At 35.0% G+C, this 26,625-nt stretch overlaps 2 protein-coding genes across 3 annotated transcripts in view; one reads left to right on the top strand and one right to left on the bottom strand.

The window, feature by feature from the left end:
- COG5 (component of oligomeric golgi complex 5) overlaps positions 1-26,625 on the top strand; it is a 496,196-nt gene that overhangs the window by 267,644 nt on the left and 201,927 nt on the right. For both annotated transcript variants that reach the window (XM_069106989.1, XM_069106988.1), the window contains one exon: positions 15,501-15,631. In XM_069106989.1, coding sequence (XP_068963090.1) covers positions 15,501-15,631 — 131 coding nt within the window. The remainder of the gene's footprint in view (positions 1-15,500; positions 15,632-26,625) is intronic.
- Positions 1-26,625, bottom strand: part of DUS4L (dihydrouridine synthase 4 like) — a 338,318-nt gene that overhangs the window by 161,875 nt on the left and 149,818 nt on the right. The window lies entirely within an intron of this gene.

The raw sequence follows: 26,625 nt of genomic DNA, 5'->3' as shown, positions 1-26,625 counted from the left end.
CCAATGCAAGGTGGAGATAATAACACTGTTTCCTTACTGATACTGATTTAATTTTAAACGTGTATGATCTATCTTAAAATTGTTATAGATATTTTATCGCTTTGTTTTTAGTGGGACTGCTTTAAATCATTCCAGATAAGACTTTAGCCTGTGTAGAAGGAGAGATTCCACAGCCACCTTCATTATTCCTGTTCAGTGTTTAACAAATATTGTTGTCATGGTTTTCCTTATATGTTTCCTTATGCTTACTTACTGTCTTATGTAGTTTAAGACTGTTTCCTTTTGTTTTATTTTTAATTGAGATAAAGAACAGCTGATCATCAGCCTCTCTTCAGTTACCCTTTATATATTTAAAATAGCTATTTGAGGTTTTTTTGCAAACTAAATTAATTCACTTTCCCTTTTATTCTTTTTCATGATAGTCTTATTTTCTAGTGCCTTAGTTATATGGATTATTCAATTTTTTTTGGTTTCCAAACTAGCCATGATCCATTTTTGATCTTTCCTATAAAACTGGTAATTTTTTTAAAGGAGGAAGAATTTTTTTCTCTCCTTGTAACAGTTAACAGTTTCTATACACAGAACAATTTAAAAACATAAGTCTGGAATGACAGGGTGTTAGGCAGGTACTTGACCTATGAAGAACTTAGAAAAATTGATGTTTCATGTTTTTTTTTTTCACTTAGTATATTCTTTAAAAAAATTTTCTTCTTAGCATATGTAAATTAAAATGCATTTTTTTGTTATCTGATAGAAGCATATTAAGTAAGGCCTCTCCTTTCCTCTTAAAATAATAAGGAAAAACCTCCATTCTGAAGTTCTTCCTATTCTTATTGAATAAAAAAACCTTATCATTCAAACTTCTAAGAAAACCATATGTTATATTAAATACTTCTTAAACCAAAGACCTAACCACTTTCTTTTGGAAAACTGAGAAATGTTCAGGGTTGCTCTCTGTTTTCCTGAAGGTAGAATTAGGATGGTGATAGCACAAAGACAGGGGGTCCCTTAATTAATCGACCTAGCAGCAGTACCCCCTTTCATCATACCCTGAAGTGATTAGAGTAATAATCAGATGAAGAGAAGGGAAATGTCTTTGATTAATTCAGCATTAGAAGTGTCTCTTGAGTTTACTCTTGGCCAGTTAAAAGGGAGAATCCTTGGATGGAGTAGGTAAAGAGAGATTGAATGGTTTTAAGAAAATTATCTTCCAGGGTACCCAAATATTTTAAAGGACTATCTTCACAAATTCAAGGTTGTTCTCTTAATTAAAATTTCACTAAGCTTCCTAAATATTATATAATTTACCTTTTTTGGGAATACTATACATTTTAACTCCAAGATAACTTGTGTCAGAAGTTCCATGGCATAGGAAAAATGTCCCTTCTTGATCACTTGTTAGGTATGGCATAGTGGGGATTCCTTTCATGTAGAGGTTGAACTACATGACTACAGACTTTTATTCTAGTTTTATGATTCTGTGATTAGATGTCTGAGACTAGAGAGGAAAGATTCAAGGATAACATGGAAGTTGAGAAGGGACCCTGACCAGAAATAGGGAAATTAAGTAGAGTTTGTTTTTTTTATGGGGAAGGGAAGATAAGTGATTATAATAGCTTATTATTATGTCTTTATATGTGATGCTGGTAGTTTTTGCGCACTATATATTGTTTCTATATCTGAAGTAAAATATTTTTTAGGATAGGCTTAAGTTCACCTAAGTATTTCCTGACTCCTTTTTGATCACATAGAACTTGATTTACAAAAATTTCCAGATTTGATTATGAGATTTTACCATTTTGTTTTAGAAGCCCAAGTAACTTTATATCGACTCACAAACCTACCTGTTCCCTATTTTAAGAAATCCCCAAGGACAGCTTGGTGGCACAATGAATAGAGCACTGGCCCTGGAGTCAGGAGGACCTGAGTTCACATCTGGCCTCAGATACTTAATACAAAACTAGCCATGTGACCTTGAGCAAGTCACTTGACCCCAATTGCCCAGTATTCCCCCCTCCAAAAAGCAAAAAAAAAAAACAAAACAAAAAACAAAAACAAACCCCAAGTAATGATACCTCACTTAAATCCTCTGAGTCCATATTGGCCTAGATCTCCTTGGGTTGGTAATATGAGCAGCTAAGGAATAGGAGGTGATGTTGTCTCAGATTTAGACCTTTTGTAGACAAGCCAGTGCCTCAGTCAGGTAAAGTTCGCTCCTGTGCTACTGGAACTTGCATTTGCTACCTCTACTCCATTCCTATTACAACTACCCTAGTCTAGGCCTCTTATCTTTACTATTGTAATAGCCTCCTAATAGTCCATCCCTTACCCAATTTATCCTTCACTTTCCTGCCCCTGTAATTGCACTCTTATTGCTCTTTCTACTACTCTGAAACCTTTACTGGCTTCCATTTTCTTAGCAAATAAGCTTTAAATTCCTTATCCTGACATTCTCTTCACTAAAGTCCTATTCTACTGCTTTATCATGGTATGGAGGTGACTGACCCTGAGTTCTAAACATTATGTTAGTGGAATACATGCTCTGGCAGGTCCTACTAAGCTAAAAACACTTTGAAAGTGGTTTTGGTAACAGATTTCCATTCCCTTTCCCTTTCATTATTTACTTCTAGTATTCACTTTTTAAAATGTTGAGTCTCAAATTCTCTCCTTCCCTCCAGCATCCCCTCCCCCCCCAATTGAGAAGTCAGGCAGTATGATGTAGGTTATACATGTGAAGTCATGTAAAACATTTCCACACTAGCCACGTTGCAAAAAAAAAAAAAGCTGGAAAAATAAAGAAAGTGAGCAAAATATGTTTCAATCTGCACTCAGAGTTCACCAGTTCTCTCTCTGGAAATAGATGACATTTTTCATCATGAGTCCTTTGAATTATCTTAGATCATTGTATTAATCAGAATAATTAAGTTTTTCAGTTATCATCATTACAATTTTGCTATTATTTCAATGTTTTCTGGTTCTGTTTACTTCACTTTGCATGAGTTCGTATAAGTCTTCCTATATTTTTCTGAAACTATCCTATTATAATAATATACCACAACCTATTCAGCCATTCCCCAGTTGATGGGCATCCCCTCATTTTTTGTCACCACAAAAAGAGCTCCAATAAGTATTTTTGTACATATGGGTCTTTTTCCTTTTTTTTTTTAAATATCTTTGGGATATTGATCTGGTAATGGTATTACTGGGCCAAGGAGTATGCATGGTTTTATAGACCTTTGGAAATAGTTTCAAATTGTTCTACAGAATGGTTAGACCAGTGGTGACAAATGTTTGTCTAAGCCTCACCATAGCTAAAAGGGAAAGATTTATCATCATTTTTGGCCCTGGGTGATTATATTATTTTTGTTCATAGACATGTGAGAAGATATGTCCTAAGATATGGAGGTATTGTGAGTTGTATCAGTGGAGATTGTATGTATATCCATAGTCTTTTTGAAATACTCAATTAAATATTGAAGAAATATTCTGACATTCAAGGTTCTGAGAGACTTTCCTTTCAAGGAACATTCTAGCTCCAACCTACCTTTCAAGTCTTATGCTGTATTTTTCACTTCATAAACTCTGTGAAATTAGACAATTTAAAATGACCTGATCTCATTTTGCCTTCTGTCTACATCTCAAGGCTCTGTTTTAACCTTCACTTCTCATTTGACACTTTTTCTTGGTGATATCATCTGCTCCCGATTCTCATCTCTATACCTATAATGTTCAAATCTAGTCATCTCTCTCTTCATATCCAGTGGGAATCTCAAACTCAGTATTTATAAAACAGAACTCCTCTTTTCTTCTAAGTTCCCTGCTCCCCTTAATATTCCTCTTCTTGAGGTTACCACTATGTTATTGAGTCATCCATGTTTGTAACCCAAGTTATGCATAACTTTTTATTCTCACTTACCATCCCTAATCAGTTGCCAAGTATTGGTGATTCCATCTCTTCAGTACCTTTTAATACTTCCCCTTCGTCCTACTCATGCCATATCCACCTTAGTTTACATTTCACCTGGATTATTGCCACTGTTATTGTCATAATTGATCTCCTTTTATTCTGTCTCTCCCCTCTCCAGGCTATCTTGTACAACCATCTTAACTAGTCCTTAATATTTTTCTTAACTGAATTGTGGCCCCATCATCTGAGAATGAAGCAGGTATCATTTAAACTTTTTCCATGTACAGCCTCAGTGTCATTTTTGTGGAGGACTATCTGTAGAAAGGGAGGAGAAATGTCTGTGCAGGCAGAAACTTACAGAAGAGCAGAGTATAGAGGGAATGAGAATTCTTCACCAAGGAACCACTGTTCCTTGGAAGGGAATTCAAGTAAAGAAATACTTCTCTTTCCCTTATTCTTTTTACTTCTAGTAGCAAAGTTTATGGCAATAAAAGTCATGATTCAATTCAATAAACATACATTAAGTGCTTACTCTATGGAAAATACTAGATAAGCAGCTGAGGAAGATTCAGAGAACATGACAGGTTTTATTCTGTCAAGGAGTAATGTTGAACTGTATCTTTTGTTATTAGTTTGTCTAAAAATCCTAAGACTCCAAAAGTAGATTTTTTAGGGGTAGTTATTTGCATTGTAAAATGATTATATTAACTTTATAATAAAAATGATTAAATACTTCTTTAAATAGGTCTTCCTCATAGTCTTTTTTATATAAAGAAGTTATCATGAATATAGAATGGTATCTAGATAAGCACCCCCCTTTTTTTTAACGTCTGTCTTTGTGTCTCTCCCAGCACCATGTTACCCACCATCTTTTCTGTCCTTTCCCAAACCTCTGGGCCATGTATTGGTTTAGAAAACCTATTAACATTATCTGTGGTCTATTGTATTTGTATTTTTTGTTAAGTATTTCCCAGGTACATTTTAATCTTGTTTGAGCAATTTCTCAAGTATGTTTGGCTTATGGGCAGCATGTTTGACACCTTTGTTGTAGACCATAAAATCTTATATAACCCTACCTCATATGTTTATTCTCTATGTGAAGTAGGAAAAATACACTGGATTTGCATCCATTTTCCTATTCAACTTGAAATGGTGAAAATTACTATTAAATATTTATGTCGTTTTCAATGAGGGTTTAGCAGGCTGGATTTTTTTTGTTTTGTTTTTAAAAAATAATTTGTAATAAGTATGATATACTTGATGAAAAGATTAGTGCTTTTCATTAATAGTGTCTTTTGTGAACTAATACAGTCTTCTTGATTTCTATCTACTTGGATGGTGGTCATAGATATTTCCACATTGTGCACCATAATCATCTCATATAATTTCAGCATCCAGTGAATCTCATTAGAGGAAGAGTCTATCCATTTCATGACCTCATTTATTATGTGTTGCTTTTGCTTAAGTTGGGCCGCCCTTTCCCTGATGGCAGAGTGTTTGATCAGCTGCTGTGGTTTCTTAGCCAACTGCTGTGCTGTTATGTTACTCCCGACTGAGCCTCATTTTATCTTTGAAGCATTTTGTCTGATCTCCCAGTGGGCAAATTGAATAAACTTTTGTTGAATTGAATTGTCAAACTGCATCTACCTTACTTAAGCAGTTTGCTATCCATTTGTAATTTCTTCACCTGGCATGTTCTGCCCATCTATGTTAACTTTAGTGGATCAAGACTTAATTGTCCAAAGAACAATTATTCCTTAGAATAATGTTTTTTTAGTATTAATGTTCATTGTGGCAACTGAAATTTTCCTTAGAAATGGGAGTGCAAGAATATTAGCATCATTTTTTTTTTAGCAATTGGGGTAGAGTAACTTGTTCAAGGTTACACGGCCAGTTATTTCTGGGTGTGGGGCTAAGTATCAGAGCCCGGATTCGATCCCAGGTCATCCTGACTCTGGGGCCTGTGCGCTACCTGGCTGCCCCTAAGCAATTGAGGTTAAGTAACTTGCTCAAGGTTACATGGCCAGGTGTTTCTGGGTGGGTGCTAAATGTCTGAGCCTGGATTCGATCCCAGGTCATCCCGACTCTGGGGCTGGTGCTCTTACTCTCTGTGATTAGCATTATTTCTAAGCTCCATAAAGGAGGTAGCATATTCTCTATGTAGTTTGCAACTTTAAGTAAGTTACTTACCTCCAAACTAGTTTCCTCATCTTTAAAATTAGGGTATTAGAATACATAATCCTTATGTCCCTTCCATTGGTAAATTCTATGAACTGCTAAAACGAGGTAGTATGATTAAGTGGACTTTACATCAGAACATCAGAATTTGAAATCTGCCCCTCCTGCTTCCTAGTTTTGTAATATTGACTGACTTTAATTTCTCTAAGCCTCAGATATCTTATTTATAAAGTAGAGATAACACCTGCTTTATCTACATCATTGGGTTGTTGCCAAGGACTAAATGAAATGCTAACCTGTGAATGTATTTTGTAGACTATAATACTCATTCAGTGTAAGATAATACTTCTATTTCTGCTGTTATTACTACTTTGCTGAATTTTGAAACCACATTGAGATTCCATGAGTACATATAGCAAAAGTACCGTAATTTCTAGGTTTCCTTTGTCTTGTAAGGCATCTTTTACCTACTGCTTTTTAAGAAAGAGTTTAGAGGTGGAAGGTCTTTAAAAGACATCTAATCCAACTTTCTAGCACATGTCCTTTACAATATCCATGCCAGTAGTCATCTAGTCTCTTTTTTAACCATTTCTAATGTTGAAGAATTCACCATTTCACAAGGCGGCTCGTTTCATTTTTAGACAACTCTGATTCTTAAAATATTCTTTATGTTGAGCCAAAATCTGCCTCCTTCTACCTTTAGTCCTATCTTTTCTCTCTAAAGCTACTCAAAATAAATTGAATCTCTCATATAGGTAAAAGCTATATACATATGTGTGTGTGCATGTGCACATGCGTATAAAATATATAACATATTTACATATACTATATTATATGTGTATATACAATATATACATATATCTTTGAAGATGGCTGTCACTTCCTGTGAGTCTTCCTTTTGCAAGATGACCATCCCCAGTTTCTTATATGATATACAGTAATGACAATACACTACAAACGTTTTATGGATGTGTCTCAGTTTGTCACTGTCCTTCTTAAAGTTTGTTGCACAGAACCAGACTCACTACTCCAGATGTATTAGTGTACATTAAAACTTTCTTTTTTCTGTAATAACTAATTAATTATGCTTTAACTATTTTGGCTGCCATATCGTACTGTTGACTTATTTTGAGCTTTCATCCTTTTTACTCTATTTTACTCATTCTGTTTTATTTCAATTCAATTCAATTCAATTTGACTTGGTATTATACATTTGTAATGCCATGCACAAGCAGCTTTCCAGAGGACTGCTACTGTGAACAGCTTTTAAGGTTCTGATTACATAGTATAGTGAACATGCTATTTATTCCGTAACAAATCAGAGCAAAACATTCACAGTAAATCAAGGTACAGTATTCACAATGTTACAACTTATCACAGAAAATCACAATATAGTATTCTCAACAGCTTATCATTAAAATGGCCACATAGTTTTCACCGAAGTGGTCACAATATTTAGAACAAAGGACAGTCATCCCAAAGTACAATAGTCAAAGTCTTCCACTCATGGGGCACACTTAAGTTTAACTCAATCAGTCACTTATCATTCAGTTACTAAGTATCATTAATACACAAACCCTTCACTAGTGAACTACAATTTCATCATTACTCAGTACCCACGGAGAGGTCTTTTCATCTTGACTTGGGGCTGGTTCTCCGTTCTCAGCTTCCCTGGATCCCCTTCCACGATCCCAGATTCTACCTGGATTCACCAGACTGTCACCCGGGTTCAGTGGCAGACAGCTCCCAGTTCCTTGTCCATCCAGCTCTCTGGGTAGGTCCTGCTTAACATTGAAGTTCACAGGGTCCAGTCCATCTCAAATCCTTCATAATTTCTGCTCCCTGGAATTCAAGGCTCAACCAAGCCACAAACAGACCTACATCCTGGTCATGCTTCCTCAGGCTTCTGCAGCTTGTTCAAAAAATCAGAATCACCTTCTCTAGCCTGTGGCGTAGGGGGAGGGACTCCTGGTCTCCTCTTCATGGTGCTCCAAGAAATTCTGCCATTCCCAGCTGAGGCCTTTCTTTATATATGCCGTAGCTCCTCCCTATTCTGCCACTTCCTGTTACATCAGCAACTTCCTCCCAAGGTGTTAACTACTTCTGTGTTAATTAAATAGCTTAGACAAGGCATTAACTTGAAACAAGGTGCTGAGTACCTGCTTACTTGCCAATACAAAGGGGCATGGAAGATCTTCAGATTCCATTAACTTTACAGCATTGAAGCTTACTTGTGACTTCAGTGAATCTTTTGATTGGCTGTGGAATCATTGAAAATTTTGATTCCTGCTTTGCCTTAGTCACAGAAAATTCCCAGAGTTATTTATTTGAAAAAATGTTTCAATTCATGGATTCAGCTTGTACTTGAACATTGTACTTAGCTTGAATCTCAAAAAGCTCTTTACCTGCTATGATTACTGATGTCACTTGGCATCATTTCAAAAGAACCTTCAGTGGATTTCCTAACTTGTTTTGTAAAACTGATCTTTAACAGAGAAAATAATTCAATTGGCAGACTTAAGTATCACAGAACATGGTGGAATTTTAAAATATAATTTAGGTGAGGCATTTGAAACAAATCCAATGTGGAATACTGTAGAAAACCAAAAAATATTTTGATTGGATTTTAAAATGTCTGTCATTTTATGAAATGTTAGAGCTATTGAATGAAACCTTATTAATCTGGATGCTATTAAAATGTTGATAATTTAAATAGTAATGACATATTGCTAAGCTAAAACAAAATAATTTCATAAACATGAAATTAAAGAGAGCAAGCTATTTTCAAGGATTATAAAACACAGAGCTCTATATTATGAATTCTTATCATTACCATCTCTTTTTCTCTTTTTATATAAATGATTTGTTAATGATTGGCCTAATCATGCTGAAAGGCAGCCTTTAATAGTGGCTAGAGAGCTGGCTTTCCAATGAGGAAGACCTATGTTCAAGGTCTCTGTCATGGACTGTGCTGTTGTTAAGTAACTTAATCTTTCATTCAACTCTCTAAGGCTTGAAGTTGCACAGTATGTCTGCATTAGTAGGACTTTCTTTATTAGAAGTTCTTAATGCCAATCAAAACATTGGGTCTAGGCAATGCAAAATTATATTTACCTCTTACTTCATTAGCAGTTAGTTTGTATTACGTTGTACACTTGAAACAATAAGACCCTTTATCAGGCTATCTCAGGCTCATTTCCAGATAACTGTTTTCTTCAACTTTATTCCTCTTTTTCTCTTGTTTTCTTATTTGTGGGTGTACTTTTATATGTCAGTGAACAAATTGAGCCCCTGCTGCTCAATTTCCTGCTAGTTGTTAATGGAGAACGCATACCAATAGGGAAAGTTTCTATAAGTGTGTGTGTATAGCAAAAGCAGAAGTAAAACTTAGTGTGATGTGTTAAAGAAGTGCTGGTATCAAGGAGTCCAACCTGACTGGCACACCAGGCTTAGCTCAAGGTGTAGGACTGGATTATTGTAAAAATCTGGGAATGCCAAAGTGAGAAGTTTGGTTTGCAAGTGATAGGCCATTTTAAATTCTTAAGTAGGGAAATTATGTTTTAGAAAGATATTTGGCAGTTACATATTGAATGAATTTGATTGGAAGGAGGTTAGAAACAGGAAAAACATTTAAGAGATTGTTGCAGAAATTTGTTTCTATGAGATAATAAAGGCCTAGACTAGGGCAATAAAACTAGTATTGAAGAAGAAAGGAGACATTGGGAAAGTGGAATTAACTGAACTTTGTGTTTGTCAAGATAGATTAGAAAAAGGAGAGTTAGGAATCAAAAATGACTTGTAAGTGTGCCACTAAAAATTTTTTACCTCTTTCATGTACATCATGCCATGTCAGTATAATATAATCCAAAGCAAACATCAATATAGAAGAAATATTGAAAGAGATACTACCAATGTCAAGTAAAGTATTTTTCTACCCAAATAATAAGCAATATAATTCATTAGATTTTTACAAATTTAAGCAATCCACACTCTTCATTTGTTCTACTTTGACCTGAAGAAGAATAGGAAACCTTTTGGATGTTGGTATATATCTTCTGTTCTGTAAATTAAATAGCACTTTTAAAAATGTTAATTAAATTTCAAAAACCTAAACTTCTGCTCATTTTCTTAAAACTAATATTTTAATTTTAACGCCATTTTTAAACTATTCATTTTCTCTACTGCTTTTCCTGAAACCTTGAGTCCACTTTCCCTCTAATATTTATTTTTTCTGACCTTTAAATTGCTTGCCTCATTGTCTATCCAGAATTATGCTACAATTTCCATTTCAGAATCCATCGCTTTAGTTCTAATTTCAAAGGGAAAAGTTACATTGCCCATGGAAATTTTAAGAAATTCCAACCTCTTATGTTTGTCACAAATCATCAGTGATTTTCTTTTCTTTTATTTCTCCAGACACTATTTCAGTACTATTTCATATAACTCTCTTTAAAAAGACTCTTAACCTAGTTTTACTTGATGGGTCTGGCCCATCCATAATAAATATAGTTGTAGTGGGGAACATGATATATCGACGCCTAGGTCATAATCATTATTATTCCATCATAGAGGTGAAAGAATTCTTAAATGTATGATGATCTCACCAGCCATCTTAGGTTTAATTATCATCTCTATGTTAATGATTCTCAAATCTACCCATCTAGCCCTAACTTCTCTGTAGGTCTCTAGCCTCGAATCTCCAATTTCCTTTTAGATATCTTAAACTGGTTGGCCAGCAGACATCTGAAATTCAACCTATTCAATACTAAACCCATTATCTTGCCCCCTGAACTCTCCCACCTTCCAGACTTCGTTGTTACTGTCAAGGGTACCATTATCCTGCCAGTCCCCCAGGCTTGCAACCTAGATGTCATCCCGTCAGTTTCACCTTTGTAGTATCTCTAGAATATGCCCCTTTCTCTCCTCTAATACTGTTATCCCTCTGATGCAGGCCTTTATTACCTCAGACCTAAACTATTATAGTAACCTACTGATGAGGCTACCTATAGAAGTCTCTCCTCACTCTAATCCATCATCCATTTAGCCACCAAAGTGATTTTTTCTGAAGTGCAGGTCCAATCATATTACCCCCCACTTGCTACTCAATAAACTCTAGTAGTGTCCTATTAGCTCCTCATTTTAAATTTTTCTCTGTTCATCGTTCAAAACCCTAACATCTTCTCCATAACTCCCCCTTCTCACCTCCAATACCCCTCCCCCCCACCACCACACACACCTTTCCAGTCTTCTTACACTTTATTCCTTACCATGTCCTCTTAGCTCCAATGACAGTGGCCTTTTTACTGTTCGCAAACAAAACATTCCCAATCTCTCAGCTCTGGGTATTTTCGCTGGCTGTCTTTCTTCCTAGAATGCTTTCCATTCTCTTATCTGCTTCTTGGACTCCTTGGTTTCTTTTAAGTCCCAATTGAAATCCTTCTTGTTAATTCTTTACTATTTATGATGTATATATTTGTACATATATATATATATTTGTGCATATTTATTTTATTGTCTCCTCCATTAAATTGTGAGCTCCTTGAGGTCAAGGAATGTCTTTTGCCTTTCTTTGTGTTCAATTCTGGGAACTCTGATTTTGGAAAGACAATTGATAAGCTAGAGTATCACTAAGGAGAGTAACCCCCCTACCCTGCCCCCCCAAAAAGAAAATATGCTGGAAGAAAAAATAATCCATAAATCCTGTGACAATCCCTGCTGTGGAAAGGACCAAATCTTCTATCTCAAAAGTCTTATCTCTGTCATGGATGGTGACAAATCTTTGTAGTTCACAATGGGTCTTCTCATGCAAGTTTGTAATGATGAGCAGGATCAGCACTAACAACATCAGAGCCATAGCATAGATAATGAATTTTTTGACAGTCAACAATTTTTTTTTATCAGATGTCAGGATCATATGCAGTGAAGCAGCCAGGAGATCATAAGCCTCTTGCACGCAGCCTATCCTGGGATCTAAGATCATGTAGATCATAAGCTGCTAAGATGGGAATCAAATGTCTTTCCATTGATTCTAAACCATCAACTCTTGCTACGATACCATGACTGCCCATTTCATTAAAAAAAAATACCTTTTTCCCCAGGAATATTCTTCAAATTCCAGTGAGACTAAAAATAATCAGGGCAGAATTTTAGGTACCTTACATACTCCAGAACTTACACTTTTGGTAAACAATTATTTGCTTTACCAGTAAAACAATATATATGTTCAAAAACTATTAGGCACCCACCCAATGGTTCCTAATGCTGTCAGTTTGTCTCCTAAAGGGCTCAACTCATCATTTTTATTATTATTCAGCTTTTGTATAAAATTTCATATTTAAAAGGTACTGATTAGTTTTACTATTCAGTATCTTGTTAAATAATGTGTACTTAGCCCATATTCCCTTATTTTCTTCACTCTTCACGAATATATTTATCAGATTGCTTAAGATATAAGTAAGAAACTTTTAAAACATACTCTTTATTAAGAGAAATGTAACTTTTCAGTGTGAGTGGAGTTAATCATGGATGATGATCATAGATTGTAATAATTAGAATTTTAAGAGAGATATTTTTAGATTGCAAAGTAATTCCCAGGTCAAAGTGAATATTAGGTAACCCATTGCTAAGGGTAACTATTTTTTTTTTTTTGCTTTTTGGAAGGCAATTGGGGTTAAGTGACTTGCCCAAAGTCACACAGCTAGTAAGTATGTCAAGTGTCTGAGGCCGGATTTGAACTCAGATCCTCCTGATTCCAGTGCCAGTGCTCTATTCACTGCGCCACCTAGCCACCCCAACCAAGGGTAGCTATTTTGTAAAAGCACATTCATCCTTTTTAAATTATTCCAGTTGTTAGACCAGTAGGATCACATAAAGTTGAAAGGGATCTCATTGATCATCTAGTCCACTTTAGGTTTATAACACATATGTGTGAACACATATAATGGAATGTGTAAATACATACCCACGTAACTCAGAGTACAAAAGTTTAAGTGAGTTTTGGAGTTAATTTCTATTAATGTGTAGTAAAGTTGAGGTGCAAAAAAACTCCATTTCAAGTCCCTCTATGGTTCATTGCTGATGTGCCATTTCTTTAAGGCATGGTAAGATAGCTCATGAGTGCATATTCTTTAGTTTTTCCTGAAGACAGTATTCATTCTTGCTTCATCAAGCAGTAAAATTCAATAATAGCTAACATTTTCCAATTGTGTATTACGATACATCCAGACCTTTAAAGTATGTTGTTAGTCATCACGGGTTATGCTAGTATGAGCTATATTTTCAATGATACTATAAATTTAAAATACCAAAATTCTTTTATATGTGTGTATCCATAAAAAGCCATAATAATGATAATCAGTCACTCATTCAAAGAGCATTGGGGGCAAAAACACAAACCCTAACTTTCAAGGTAGGGGGGAAATGGAAGAGCAAGAGAGAGAGAGAGACAGACAGACAGACAGAAGACAGCAGACAGAGATAGAGACAGAGAGGAGTGTTCAGGAAGGTAAGAGGAGAAAGTGTCATGAATACTTAGAAAAGGAAGAGTATCCAAAAGGAGAGGATCATTGACAGTGTCAGAGGCTATGGAGAGATCAAGAAGATGAGGAATAAGAAAAGGCTATTGTATTTGGCAATTAAGAGATCATTGGTAACTTTAGAGAGAACAATTTCAACTAAATGATGCTTTTGGGAGCCAGATTGCAGAAGGTTTAGAAATGAGAGGAGAGAAAGTGGAGGTACCTAGTGTGTCAAAGAGTTTAGCTAAAAAGAGGAATAGAGATGATAAAATAATTTTTATGGGGTGGGAGGACATGCATTATCTTCTTTAGTAATTGATAACTTGAAATTTGTTAATAATGTTTATTTTTTGTTTTTATTAAAGCTTTATTTTTAATTAAGGTATATTTTCTCTTCTCACTAATTGGGGAAAAAAGCAAAATAAATTCCCTCATTGGCTATGCTAAAAAAAAAAATATGTTTCATTCTGCAGCCTGAATCTATCAAATCTCTGTCAGGAGGTTGATGGCATGCTTCATATAAGTTCTCTGGAATTATTATCACTATGACCAACTTAATAATAATTGTTTAAGTTTATACAAATTTGACTCAGTTCTATATATATTTGAGAAAGGCAGCCTTTATCAGAGAAACTTGCTGTAAAAAATGTTTTCCCAGTTTTCTTTTTTCCTTTTAATCTTAGTGGCATTGGTTTTGTTTGTGCAAACCCTTTTTGATTTAATGTAATCAAAATTTCCATTTTACTTCCTGTGATCCTCTCTATCTCTGTTTGGTCATAAACTTTTTCCTTGTCCATAGATATGACAGCTAAATTGTTCCATGTTCCCCTAATTTGTTTATGATATCACCCTTTTTTCCTAAATCACGTATGCATTTTGACCTTATCTTGATATAAAGTGTGTGATATTGGTCTATACATATTTTCTGCTAATTGCTTTCGTTTTCTTAAAAGGTTGTGTCAAATAGTGACTTCTTGTCCCAAAAGCTTGTATCTTTGGTTTTATCAAATACTAGATTACCATGATCATTTACTACTATGTATTCTGTACCTTATCTATTCCACTGATCCACCACTCTATTTCTTTTTCTTTTTTTGCTTTTTGGAGGGCGATTGGGGTTAAGTGACTTGCCCAAGGTCACAGGGCTAGTAAGTGTTAAGTGTGTAAGGTCAAATTTGAACTCAGGTCCTCCTGACTTAAGGGCCAGTGCTCTATTCACTGCGCCACCCAGCAGCCCCCAACCACTCTATTTCTTAGCCAGTACCAGATTATTGTAATGATTACTGCTTTGTAGTATAGTTTGAGATCTGGTACAGCTAAGACACCTTCCTTTACATTTTTCTTTTCATTGATTCCCTTGATATTCTTGATCTTTTGTTCTTCCAGATGAATTTTATTTTATTTTTTGCTCTGTAAAATAATTTTTTGGTGTTTTGATTGGTATGGCACTATTGAATAAATAAATTTAGGTAGAATTGACATTTTTATTATATTGGCTTGGTGTACCTTTGTGTACTTAATATTTTTTTAGTTATTTAGATCTGACTTTAATTGTGTGAAAAGTGTTTTGTAATTGTGTTCATATAGTTTCTTGATTAATTGTCTTTTTAAAGAAATGTCTCTAGACTGAGAGGGGAATGAAAGGGGATAACTATAAGAAGGGAAAGTCAGAAATATCACCAAAATCGATTTTGAAAAATAGATTTCATATTAGTTTGATATACTAATAACCATAGAGGTCTGTTAGTATGAAAAAAATTATTTTTAACATATCAAAAAAAAATAAAAATTAATTATAATTTTAAAAATTTGAGTGCTATATGTGATAGTAAATGTTTTGATATTTTTACACTTTTAATTCTAAAATTTTTAAATATGTGTGTTTTTTCCCCAAATAGATTATCTTTCTCAAGGAATTGATCTCTCTGGAATAGAAGTAATTGAAAGCGAACTACTTTTTGTTTCAAGAGCGCGACTTGAGGTTGAAAATCAGGCTAAGCGTTTACTTGAGCAAGGAGTGGAGACTCAGGTAAAAAAACGATTTAAAGTTTTTAAAACTGAAAAAGACATAGAGGGAAGGAAGGAAACAAATATTTATTAAGCATCTGCTATGTGCCAGGCACTGTACTAAGCACTTTACATGTGTGCCTCTTCATAATCCTACTGACGCTTAAGAAGCTGAGCTGTAAGAGCTTTTATTTAAAACTTTCACATTGATTTAACTCCAAGTTTTAAAATTACTATGTCATATTTCAGGATTAATAAATTTAAATAGATTCAGTGTCTGTGCTTCTATTCTTTTGAAGGGAAAGAAAAACTCCAATAACATGAAGCTTTTTATAAAAGTATACAATTCCAGAAAGGTATTGCTATGTTCTAGACATGCTGAATCTTGGTTGTTAACCTTTGAAGCACATTTCAATGGTTAGTCAATGTTTGTTACTTCCTAGTATCATTTACTTATTAACTCTGTATATGGATGATAAGGGAAGATACCTTTCTGTGTATTCATAATAGAAGATATTTCTCTTATCAATAAAGGACTTTCACATAATTGTATAAGAAAGCATTTCTCAGGGCAGCTAGGTGGCGCAGTGAATAGAGCACCGGCCCTAGAGTCAGGAGGACCTGAATTCAAATCTGGCCTTAGACACTTAACACTTACTAGCCATGTGACCTTGGGCAAGTCACTTAACCCCATTTGCCCTCCAAAAAGCCAAAAAAAAAAAAAAAAAGAAAGCATTTCTCTCTATGCCTAAATAAAAACATCCCCTCCAAAGTGACATGGCACCTTAAGATAAGGTAACTTTCTGATTTAATCACTTGTATACTTTGCTAGTAGAGTCAGATCCATTGGGTAGGATTTATAGGGTGGCTGATTTAGCCTCATTAGAAATAATTTCAGGAAGAATTTCTTAATATTTAGAGCTACTCAAGAATTGAATGACAAATTCTATTTGTTGAGAATATTGTAGATGAATATATTCCCCAGATAGGGTGTTATATTAAATAAACTCTAAACTTCCTTCTAATTCTGGATTTTTTTCAAAAGATTTTATAATGAATTTATATTTTAAACCATTATAGCTTTTTGACATCAGGTTTTTCTGCTTGGGAAGTAAGACACGTTTATTAGCTATGATACCCTGTGGACTCTTGATTTTCTTGTTGTGTAAAAATATTGTAACTGATGTTCATGTTTATTGTGTTATCTGTGTCCCATTTTTCATTGTTTATGATTTAATTAGTTTAGGATTAAATTGTTTCATTTGTCATCATATCCTTTTATCAATTTTCTTGCATTTTTTTAAAGCAGTTCTTATCTTTACTTTGGCAAGTGGATGGTCTGATTCTAGATAGTTGATTCTGGGATAACTTCCATATGAATAACAGTTATCTTGATGTGTTGTATTAAGATATCTATTTCATTTTCAGTGGTGTTATTTGGTACTCACAGTAATGACTTATTTTTTTCTTCCCTTTCAAGTATACCCTTACTTATATTAAAAATAATACTTTTACTATTCATTATTGACATTTTTTTGTTTCTATTTGTTACTTTTTAGAAAGTGTAAGAAGAAAATAGAAACAAAAATTTATTGTATAGTATAAAACCAAAAAATCCAGGCATATGTGAACCATACATTATAACATTCTCTTTGCTTTTGTATTTGTATTCCCAGTATATATGTCAGTGCTTGGCAAATAGTCCTTAATAAATACTCATTCATTCATTCATTCATTCATTCAAGGAAGTGCTACTGAAATTTTTCATTTCCCCGATAGACTTATAGTGTTAGAAATAGTTTCTAGAATAAGGAGGTCTAAATAAAAAATATTTAAAAATAGTGATTGATTTCAATTTGTAGTCCTTACAGTTTGACTTTGACTTACAAGTTTGACCTTGACCTTGCTTGAGGAATTATCAGTTGATATTAAAAGTTAAAGTAGAACTGACAAATTTAAGGAAAATTAATCTTAGTTTGAAGAATTGACAGTTTTATTACATGTTTCAGACTGTATCAGGCTAATCAATACATTATCAGAGTAGATGACTACTGTTTATTAGCCAATGACCTGTTTCTAATCAAACTGCGGCTTGTTTGGAAGAATTACATTAGTGCCTAATTATATTAAGAGTAGAACAAGATGAAAGTATAATGATGAAATGTTACTGGATTTGCTGCCAAGATGTGGTAATAGAGAAAATAATTTGCTTTAAGGAAAAATGTATATGCTATTTTTTCTAGAAAAAAAGGCACAAAAAGCATCTAAAAGATAACATTTCTTTGGTTAGCAAAAATGTGTTTTCTCTACTTTCCCTTTTTCCTTCACCAGTTGAAAGAAAAAGGAAAAAAAAACCAGAAACAAGCATAGTAGGAAAACAAATTTCCACATCCACCATATCCAAAAAAGAGTCTCATTCTACACCTGAGTTTTTTTTTTCTTTTTACTTCTCTCTAAGGAGGTAGGTAGCATGTTTCATCATTAGTCCTCTGGAATTCTGGTTGGTCATGGTCCTGATCAGAGCTCCTAAGTCTTTCAGAATTGTTTGTCTTTAGATATTGTTGTAATTGTAGAAATTATTCTCCTTGTTCTCTTCACTTCACTTTGTATCAATTCATATAAATCTTCCCAGATTTCTGTTAAATTATTGCTTTTATAATTTCTAACGATACAATAGTATTGCAACACATTTATATATATAGTAACTTGTTCAACCTTTCTCCAGTTGATCCCCTCAATTTCCAATTTTTTGCCACCTCAAAGAGAGCTATGAATGTTTTTATTTAGAGTCCCCTCCTTCTCCCCTTGAAGACTAATCTTTCCTTTAATCTCTCCTTCTAATTGCCTCTTCTCCCTTCTCCCCTTTCCCTCCTATTCTCCTGTTTAGTGAAATGTATTTCTGCACCCATCTTTATCCATGTGTACATTCTTTCCTCCTTTGACCAGTTCAAATGAGAGTGAAATTCAAGTATCAGCTGCTTTCTCTATGACTTCCTCCTAGTTTATATAGAATTCTATTTGTGAGCTCCATTCATGTGAGACATTTCCCCTACCCTTCCTCTCTCCTCACATAGTGTAAAATTTCTCTTCTTTCATTCCATTCTTCTTTTAAGATCAAGATGTAACAGGACTACTCCCAGGTCTCATCTATATAGACTTTATAATTCCCTGATGATGATAGGGATTGGAGGGGATACATGTATGATCTCTCTCTTATTCAAATGTAGGCAGTTTATCCCTGTTTAGGCCCCTTATGATTGTTTGCTCATAGTTACTTTTTCATGTTTCTCTTGACTCCTGAGTTTGCACTTCAGAATTTCTGTATAGGTCTATTCTTTTCATCAGGAATGCATGACAGTCTCCCATTTCATTAAAAGTCTAATTTTCCTCTTGAAGGATTATACTCATTTTCACTGGTTAAATTTTTCTTGGTTGTAAGCCTTTTAGTATATTGTATTCCAAGCTCTCTGCTTCTTTATACTGAAATATTTTGTTCCTTAGCCTTCTGGAATATCATTTTCCAAGCCCTCTGCTCTTTTATAGGTATAGATGTTAAATCTTGTGTGATCCTGACTATTGATTCTTGGTACTTGAATTCTTTCTGTCTACTTGCAACATTTTTTTGTTTGACCTTGAAGGTCTAGATTTTGGCTATAATGTTTCTGTGGTTTTTCATTTTGCTTTTTCTTTCAGGATGTAATTGATGGATTCTTTCTATTTCTACTATGTCTTTTTCTGAGTGATCTGGGCAGTTTTCTTTAGTGATTTCTTGAAATATAACTAGGCTTTTTTGGGGGATAGTCACACCTCTTAGAGAGTCCATTGATTCTTAAATTTTTCCTTTTTAAATGTTTTCAGGTCAGTTTTTGCTGTGAGATAATTTATATTTTCTTATGTTTTCTTTTAGTCTTAATTTTTTAAAGTATTTCTTATTTTCTTATGGAGTCATTAGTTTCTGTTTGGTCCATTCTAATTTTAGAGAGTTCATTGTTTGGGCAAGGTTTTATATTTCTTGTGCTAAACTGCTGTTTCTCTTTCCAGTTCTTCCTTTTGAAGCTCCCAGTTATGTTCCCATTTTTTTTCCTTCTAGAGCCCTCATTTTTTAAAAATAAAAATATTTTAAACTATCTTTTACAACTCCTGCTGTGCTTCCAAGAATTCTGGTTGAATTTGTGCCTACATTGTGCTTTTCTTTGATGTTTTATTTGTAGATGTATAGGATCATTCTTATTTTCTGGATTTGTGTCTAGAGCATCGCTGTCACTATAATAGTTTTTTTTTAATTTAATGATAAGATTTTTAAATTTTCTTATTCTTAATCTAGACTTTGGACTTTATGTTCAGGATAAGCTTTAGACATTTCTGGAAAAATCATTTGGGCTAGTTCTGATGATGCTTCCTTGGGATATTGAGTGTTGTATTTTTTTTTCTTTTTTTTTTTGCCTTTTGTAGGGCAATTGGGGTTAAGTAACTTGCCCAAGGTTACACGGCTAGTTTTTTTTTGTGTGTGTGGGTGTTAAGTGTCTGAGGCTGGAACTGAACTCGGGTCCTCCTGACTCTGGGGCCAGGGTCACTAGGACTCTGGGACTCACTGTGCCACCTAGCCAGCCCTAACAAGGTTTTTTTTTTTTTGGAGGGCAGTTGGAGTTAAGTGACTTACCCAAGGTCACACGGTTAGTAAGTGTATCAAGTGTCTGAGGCCAGATTTGAACTCAGGATTAGGTCCTCCTGAATCCAGGGCCAGTGCTCTAGTCACTGCACCACCTAGCAGCCCCCAGAGATTGTATTTATTATTCCAGTATTTCAGGGACATCTCAGACTGGGGATCTACAACTTTTCATTCCTACAACTCCCCTCATGTACCTCTACTGTCAGTCTTAACTCTGCAAGCTCTGTGGATTTGGGTCTGAGTGGTAGGCTATAGACTTGTCTTGTTTGGTGCTTCATTAGATTGCTTCTAGACTTAGCCATTAGTAGTCTGTGGGAAAGCTCTGCTTGTTTCTAGTGGCAAGACTATGGGCTCTACTTTGACCTAGGATAGCTTGTCTGTTTTGGTTATTCTTTTTCAGGCTGCAAACTCCACTTTGTTCTTAGTGTGAGAGCTAAACAGCTGATGCTGGCTTCTGGACTTGCTTGTTCCAAAGCCTAAAGCCCATAGTCATTCCTTTCCCTAGAATGTCACCCCTGGGCACAGGTCCTCTCCTCAGTCTACCCTGGATCTCTGAACAAGAATAGAGTAGTATGTGTTAGCATCAGTTGGCACCTATTCTTTTGCCATGCCTAATTTTAACCCCCTCTGGAAACTCTTGTTGCCCTGGCACAAAACTTCTTCTTGTCTTGGAGGATTGCCTACTGGCCTGTTCCCCTGGGTAGGCCCAATCTGTAATGTACTCAGACCTCTCTGTCTTTTCTCCACATGCTGGTCTGGGCTATAAAATAACTCAATGTGATTCTGTCTTGCATTTCCTATCAGGATTCAATCTTGTGCATTTTCTAAATTTGTTTTGAGGAGTTTATTGGGGGGACCTCACTGTAGTTCTTACTATTCTTTCATCTTGGCTCTACCCTGTTATATATTTCTAAATTAACATTATACCATTTTATTTCATAGACAGGTAGTTTTATTTCCACTAATTCTTTAAGATTGGCTTGAATTAGTCTAAGATTTTTAAAACATGTAATTTTTAAGTGTTCACTTAGATAAATTGAGTATATGCAGTATTATAGAGTTAGTGAAGAAGCATATTTTGAAAAAGTATGTGACCTAATATAAGGAAGACTAGATTTGGAGTTAGAATATCTCAATTTGACTTTCTTATCTACTACTTGCTAGAGACTCCTGAGGGAAGGTTAGAGGCTTAGGCTTAAACTTTGACTCTATACATGTATGTCATGGTAGGTAAGTCATTTAATCTCTTGGAACTTCCATTTGTTGATTTATAAAATGACATCTCTAAAATCTTTCTTCTTTGAAAAAATTTATTTATTTTTAGTTTTCAACATTCACTTTTATAAGATTTTGAGTTCTAAATTTTCCTCTATCCTTTCCCCTTCCTCAGGATGGCATGCTGTCTGATATAGACTACACATGTATAATCATATTAAATATATTTCCACATTAGTTATATTGTGAAAGAAGAGTCAGAACAAAAAGGAAAAATCATGAGAAAAAAAGAAAAAATAGTATGCTTCAATTTACATTCAGACTCCATAGTTCTTTCCCTGGATGTGGATAGCATTTTCCATCATGAATCTTTTGGAATTGTCTTAGATCATTGCATTGCTCAGAAGAGCAAAGTCTAACAAAGTTGGTCATTACACAGTGTTGCTGTTATTGTGTACAATGTTCTCCTGGTTCTGCTCACCTCACTCATTATCAGTTCATGTAAGTCTTTCCAGGTTTTTCTGAAGTCTACCTGCTCATCATTTCTTATGGAACAGTAATGTTCCATTACATTCATATACCACAAATTGTTTAGCCATACCCCAATTGATGGGCATCTCCTCAATTTCCAATTCTTTGCTACCACAAAAAGAGCTGCTATAAATATTTTTGTACATGTGGGTCCTTTCCTCTTTTAAAATTATCTCTTTGGGATATAGACTTAGTCATGGTATTGCCGGATCAAAGGGTATACACAGTTTTATAGGCCTTTGGGCACAGTTCCAAGTTGCTTTCCAGAGTGGTTGGATCAGTTCACAACTCCACCCACAAGGCATTAGTGTTCCAATTTTCCCACATCCTCTCCAGTATTTATCATATACCTGTTTTGTCATGTTAGCCAATGTGGTAGAGTGTGATATGGTACCTCAGAGTTGTTTTAATTTGCGTTTCTCCAATCAATAGTGATTTAGAGGGTTTTTTCATATGACTATAGATAGCTTTAATTTCATATTAAATGTTCATATCCTTTGAACATTTATCAATTGGGGAATGACTTGTATTCTTATAATTTTGACTCAGGTCTCTATATATTTAGGAATAAGACCTTTATCAGAGACACTTGCTGTAAAAATTGTTTTCCAACTTTCTGCTTCCCTTTTTGATTGCATTGGCTTTGTGTGAAAACTTTTAAATTTAATGTAATCAAAATTATCCACTTTGAATTTCATAATATTCTCTAGCTCTTATTTGGTCATAAATTCTTCCATTTTCCATATATCTGATAGGTAAACTATTCCTTCCTCACCTGTTTTGCTTATAGTATCACCCTTTATGTCTAAATCGTGTTCCCATTTTGACCTTATCTTGATATATGGCATAAGATGTTGATCTATGCCTAGTTTCTGCCATACTATTTTCTAGTTTTCCCAGAAGTTTTTTGTGAAATAGTGAGTTCTTATCCCAGAAGCTGGAGTCTTTGGGTTTATCAAACAGTAAAATACTATAGTGATTGACAACTGTGTCTTGTTTAACATCTTTTTTCAACTCTAAGTGATAGAATCATAGATGTAGAGCCTGAAGCGATCACAGAAGTTATCAGTATTTCTAATGCTGGCCTCTTTTATTTCAGGTTTGATTTAAGGAAGAAAAGCATTCATATGTCATTGGACAATTAACAAGAAGAGGTTTATTTAGCAAATATAGCAAAATATACAAAAAGGATAAAGTAATAAACTTCTATAAATATGGTGTTCTTCATCTTCATATGGGGTAGCTAGTTAGCATAGTGGACAGATCCAAAAGACCTGAGTTCAAATCTGGCCTCAGACACTTCCTAGCTGTGTTACCCTGGGCAAGTCATTTAATCTGGTTTGCCTCAGTTTCCTCATATTTAAAATGAGCCAGAGAAGAAAATGGCAAACCACTACAGTATCTACCAAGAAAACCCCACATGGGGTCATGAAAAGTCAGACATGACTGAAATGACTGAACAACATCTCCATATGTCTTTTCAGGAGGGCAGAGTGTTTAGACTCACATGGTCTTCTTAATATCTACCAAATCAGAGGAAGGAACCCTGACTCTAGGTGAATGAGATCTTTTATCTACTTAGGTGACCAGGAAGCTGTCAGGGACGATTGGAGCCAGTTAGGCCCTGTAATGTCATGCACATAAGCTTTCCAGAAGAACTGCTGCTGTGAACAGCTTTTTTTAAGGTTCTGATTACTCAGTATAGTGATCACTGTATTTATTAATAACAAAAGCAAAACATCCATGGAAAATCAAGGTACAGCATAATTCAAAATACAGTATTCACCATATTACAACTTATCACAGAAAATCACAATATAATATTCACAACATAGTCTTAAAGTAAAATAGTCACTCTTAAGTTAACTCAATCAGTCACTTATCAGTAGTATCAAAGTACACAGTCAAAGTCTTCCACTCTTGGGACAAAGTCTTGATTAACTCTATTAGTCACTTATCAGTAGTCTGAAAGTCTTCCACTCATTAAGGCAAAGTCTTGATTAACTCAGTCAGTCACTTATCAGTAACAATAGTCAAAGTACTCAAAGTACAAATCAGTCACTTATTCAGCACAGTCTTACTAAGTATCATACACAAAACCCTCCACCCCTTAGGTCACTAGTAAACTATAATTCCATAATTACTCAGTACCCAAGGAGATGTCTTTTCATCTTGACTTGAGACCTCTTCTCAGATTCCCTGGATCCTCTCCTATGGTCCCAGATTCTACCTGAATTCACCAGACTGTCACCTGCGTTCAATGGCAGATAGCTCCCAGTTCCTTTACCAGCTTTCTGGGCAGGTCCTGCTCCATACTGGTATTCACAGGGTCTGGTCCATTTTAGCTCCTTCACCATTTCTGCTCCAGGGAATTCAAGGCTCAACCAAGCCACAAACAAAGTCTCAGCATCCTGGTCATGCTTCAGTCACCTGGGCTCCTGGCTCCTGGCCTCCTGGCTCTGGGCTCTGGGCTCCTGGGATCCTGTTCAGAAGAAGCTCCACCACCACAAGTTCTCAGGACTCAGTTCTCCATTCTTCTGTAGCTGTTCTGCCACCAGATCTCAGTCTAAAGGAAATTCTGGCTGAGCTTCTTTGGGGCTTTTCTTATATACACATTATTGCTTACTTTCTTTGACCAACCCCTTCCTGTTACTCAGTTAACAAGAGACAGGAGGTCATACCTTCTGTTCCCCCAATCAGAGGCTTGATCAGTTACTAAATGTTAAGTACCTGCTACTTTTGCCAACACAAAAGGGATCTTCAAATTAAAAATTACATTACCATTACAGGCCCCTGGGACATCTTTGTCATTTTTTAGGGGAAAATGTAGTGGAGGAAGAGGCATTCTTAATAGATATTGATCCATTCACAGAGGCCATCTGGATTAACTTCCTCATTTCAAAAAGGAAGACACTTAGGCTCAGGGCCATTACATAATTTGCTCAAGCTCACATAGGGTAGCAAGTGTCAGAGATTGCATTTGATCCCAGACCTTTGGGTGAACTCCAATTTGATTTCCATGCCACTCAGAAATACATCACCTTAAAAAGTGTTGTTAGAAAAGATTAAACTAATGCTGAGTAAGAAGAGCAGAACCAGGAGAACTTTATACACAATTACAGACACGTTGTATCTGTGACAACTAACTTTGATAGACTGGGCTCCTCTCATCATGGCAAGGTTATAAGACAATTCCAAAAGACTCATGAGGGAAAGGGATATCCACATCCAGAGAAAGAACTACAGAGTCTGCATGCAGATTGAAGCAAAGAAACTACTTGCTCTCTCTCTTTTGTGTTTTGTTTTGCTTTGTTCGTTTTTTTCTGGTTGTTCATTCCATTGGTTTTAATCCTTTTTCACAACTTGACTAAAGTTTAATATTAAGGTATTTGTAGAACCTATATCAGATTGCATGCCTCCATGGGGGGCAGGGGGTGGAGCAGGAAGGAGAGAAAGTTTAGAACTCAAGGGACTGTGGAACTGAATGTTGTAAACTAAAAGCAAATAAATTAAAAAACAAACGAGCAAACAACAACAAAAAGATGAATCTTAAGTTCATTAACAAGCATTTATTTTAAATGCTTCTTGTGTGCTAGGCACTGTGCTAAGTTCTGGGGACCAAAGAAAGGAAAAAAATAGTCTCTGCTGTCAAGGAGACATTATTTGAGGGAGAAACTTGGGACCGTTAAAATAACTTTGTGGTTTCTTAAAAGTAATCTACACTATTTTCTTTTTATTGTTCAATTCTCTTGCCTTGCTTATTGCCCACAACATTTTTACTGTACAACTAGTTCTATAGGTTGTGCCTTCAACTGCATTATACTCTGGACAGCAGACATTCTTCATCCATTTGGCTTTTATGGTGAACAGTTAGGTCACACTCCTTTTAATGATTATAAATCTAATTTAGTTTGTACTTCAGTTTTCCAGGGCTTGCGGTAGTCAAGATTGGTCATGTGATCTTTTAATGTTGTTTTATATTATCATGGTCATTGTGTACATTATTCTATTAGTTTTGTTTATTTCATTCTTCCATTTGTTCAGTTGACAAAATCTTCCCAAGTTAATACTCCACTAAATTCATGTGCTGTGATTTGCTTAGCCATTTTCTGCCTCCATATGATGTAATAAATAAGTTTTATGTTATAAATGATTGTCCTTGGTTACCATATCTCTCTTCTTGTTAAGAATAATCAAATGTTCACTGAATAAGGCATATCCAAAGATCTCTTGGACTTTTCATTGTGAATGATTTGTAATTGGCTAAAATTCCTTAAGAAATGGTGATAGTCTTTGTTGATGTTCGTTCTTTTTCCCCTGCATTGTAAATGTCAGTGAGTTTAATGGGTCAGTTGGAATTGCTTCATCACATAACATTAGAGAATTACCTTCTCACTTTTATTTTTTCATTTTGTTTGATATTGATTTTTTATCTTTGTTCTAACAAGTCTGTTTTCTGATTATACACAAATAACTTATTTGGAAATAACTCACATCAGCAAGCTATTTTTATCACTGACAGAATATAAGTTTAATTTTCTCTTTTGCTATCTGATGCTAGCCATGTCTACTACCTCTTGACTTCTTTTTTCTTTTTCGAA

This window comes from Petaurus breviceps, unplaced genomic scaffold (assembly GCF_028583685.1).
Source record: "Petaurus breviceps papuanus isolate PSGF00001 unplaced genomic scaffold, PetGlider_PUasm1.0 84, whole genome shotgun sequence".
Classification (NCBI taxonomy): domain Eukaryota; kingdom Metazoa; phylum Chordata; class Mammalia; order Diprotodontia; family Petauridae; genus Petaurus; species Petaurus breviceps.
The sequence above is the reverse complement of the archived record's forward strand: the minus strand, read 5'-3'. Positions and strand labels throughout refer to the sequence as shown.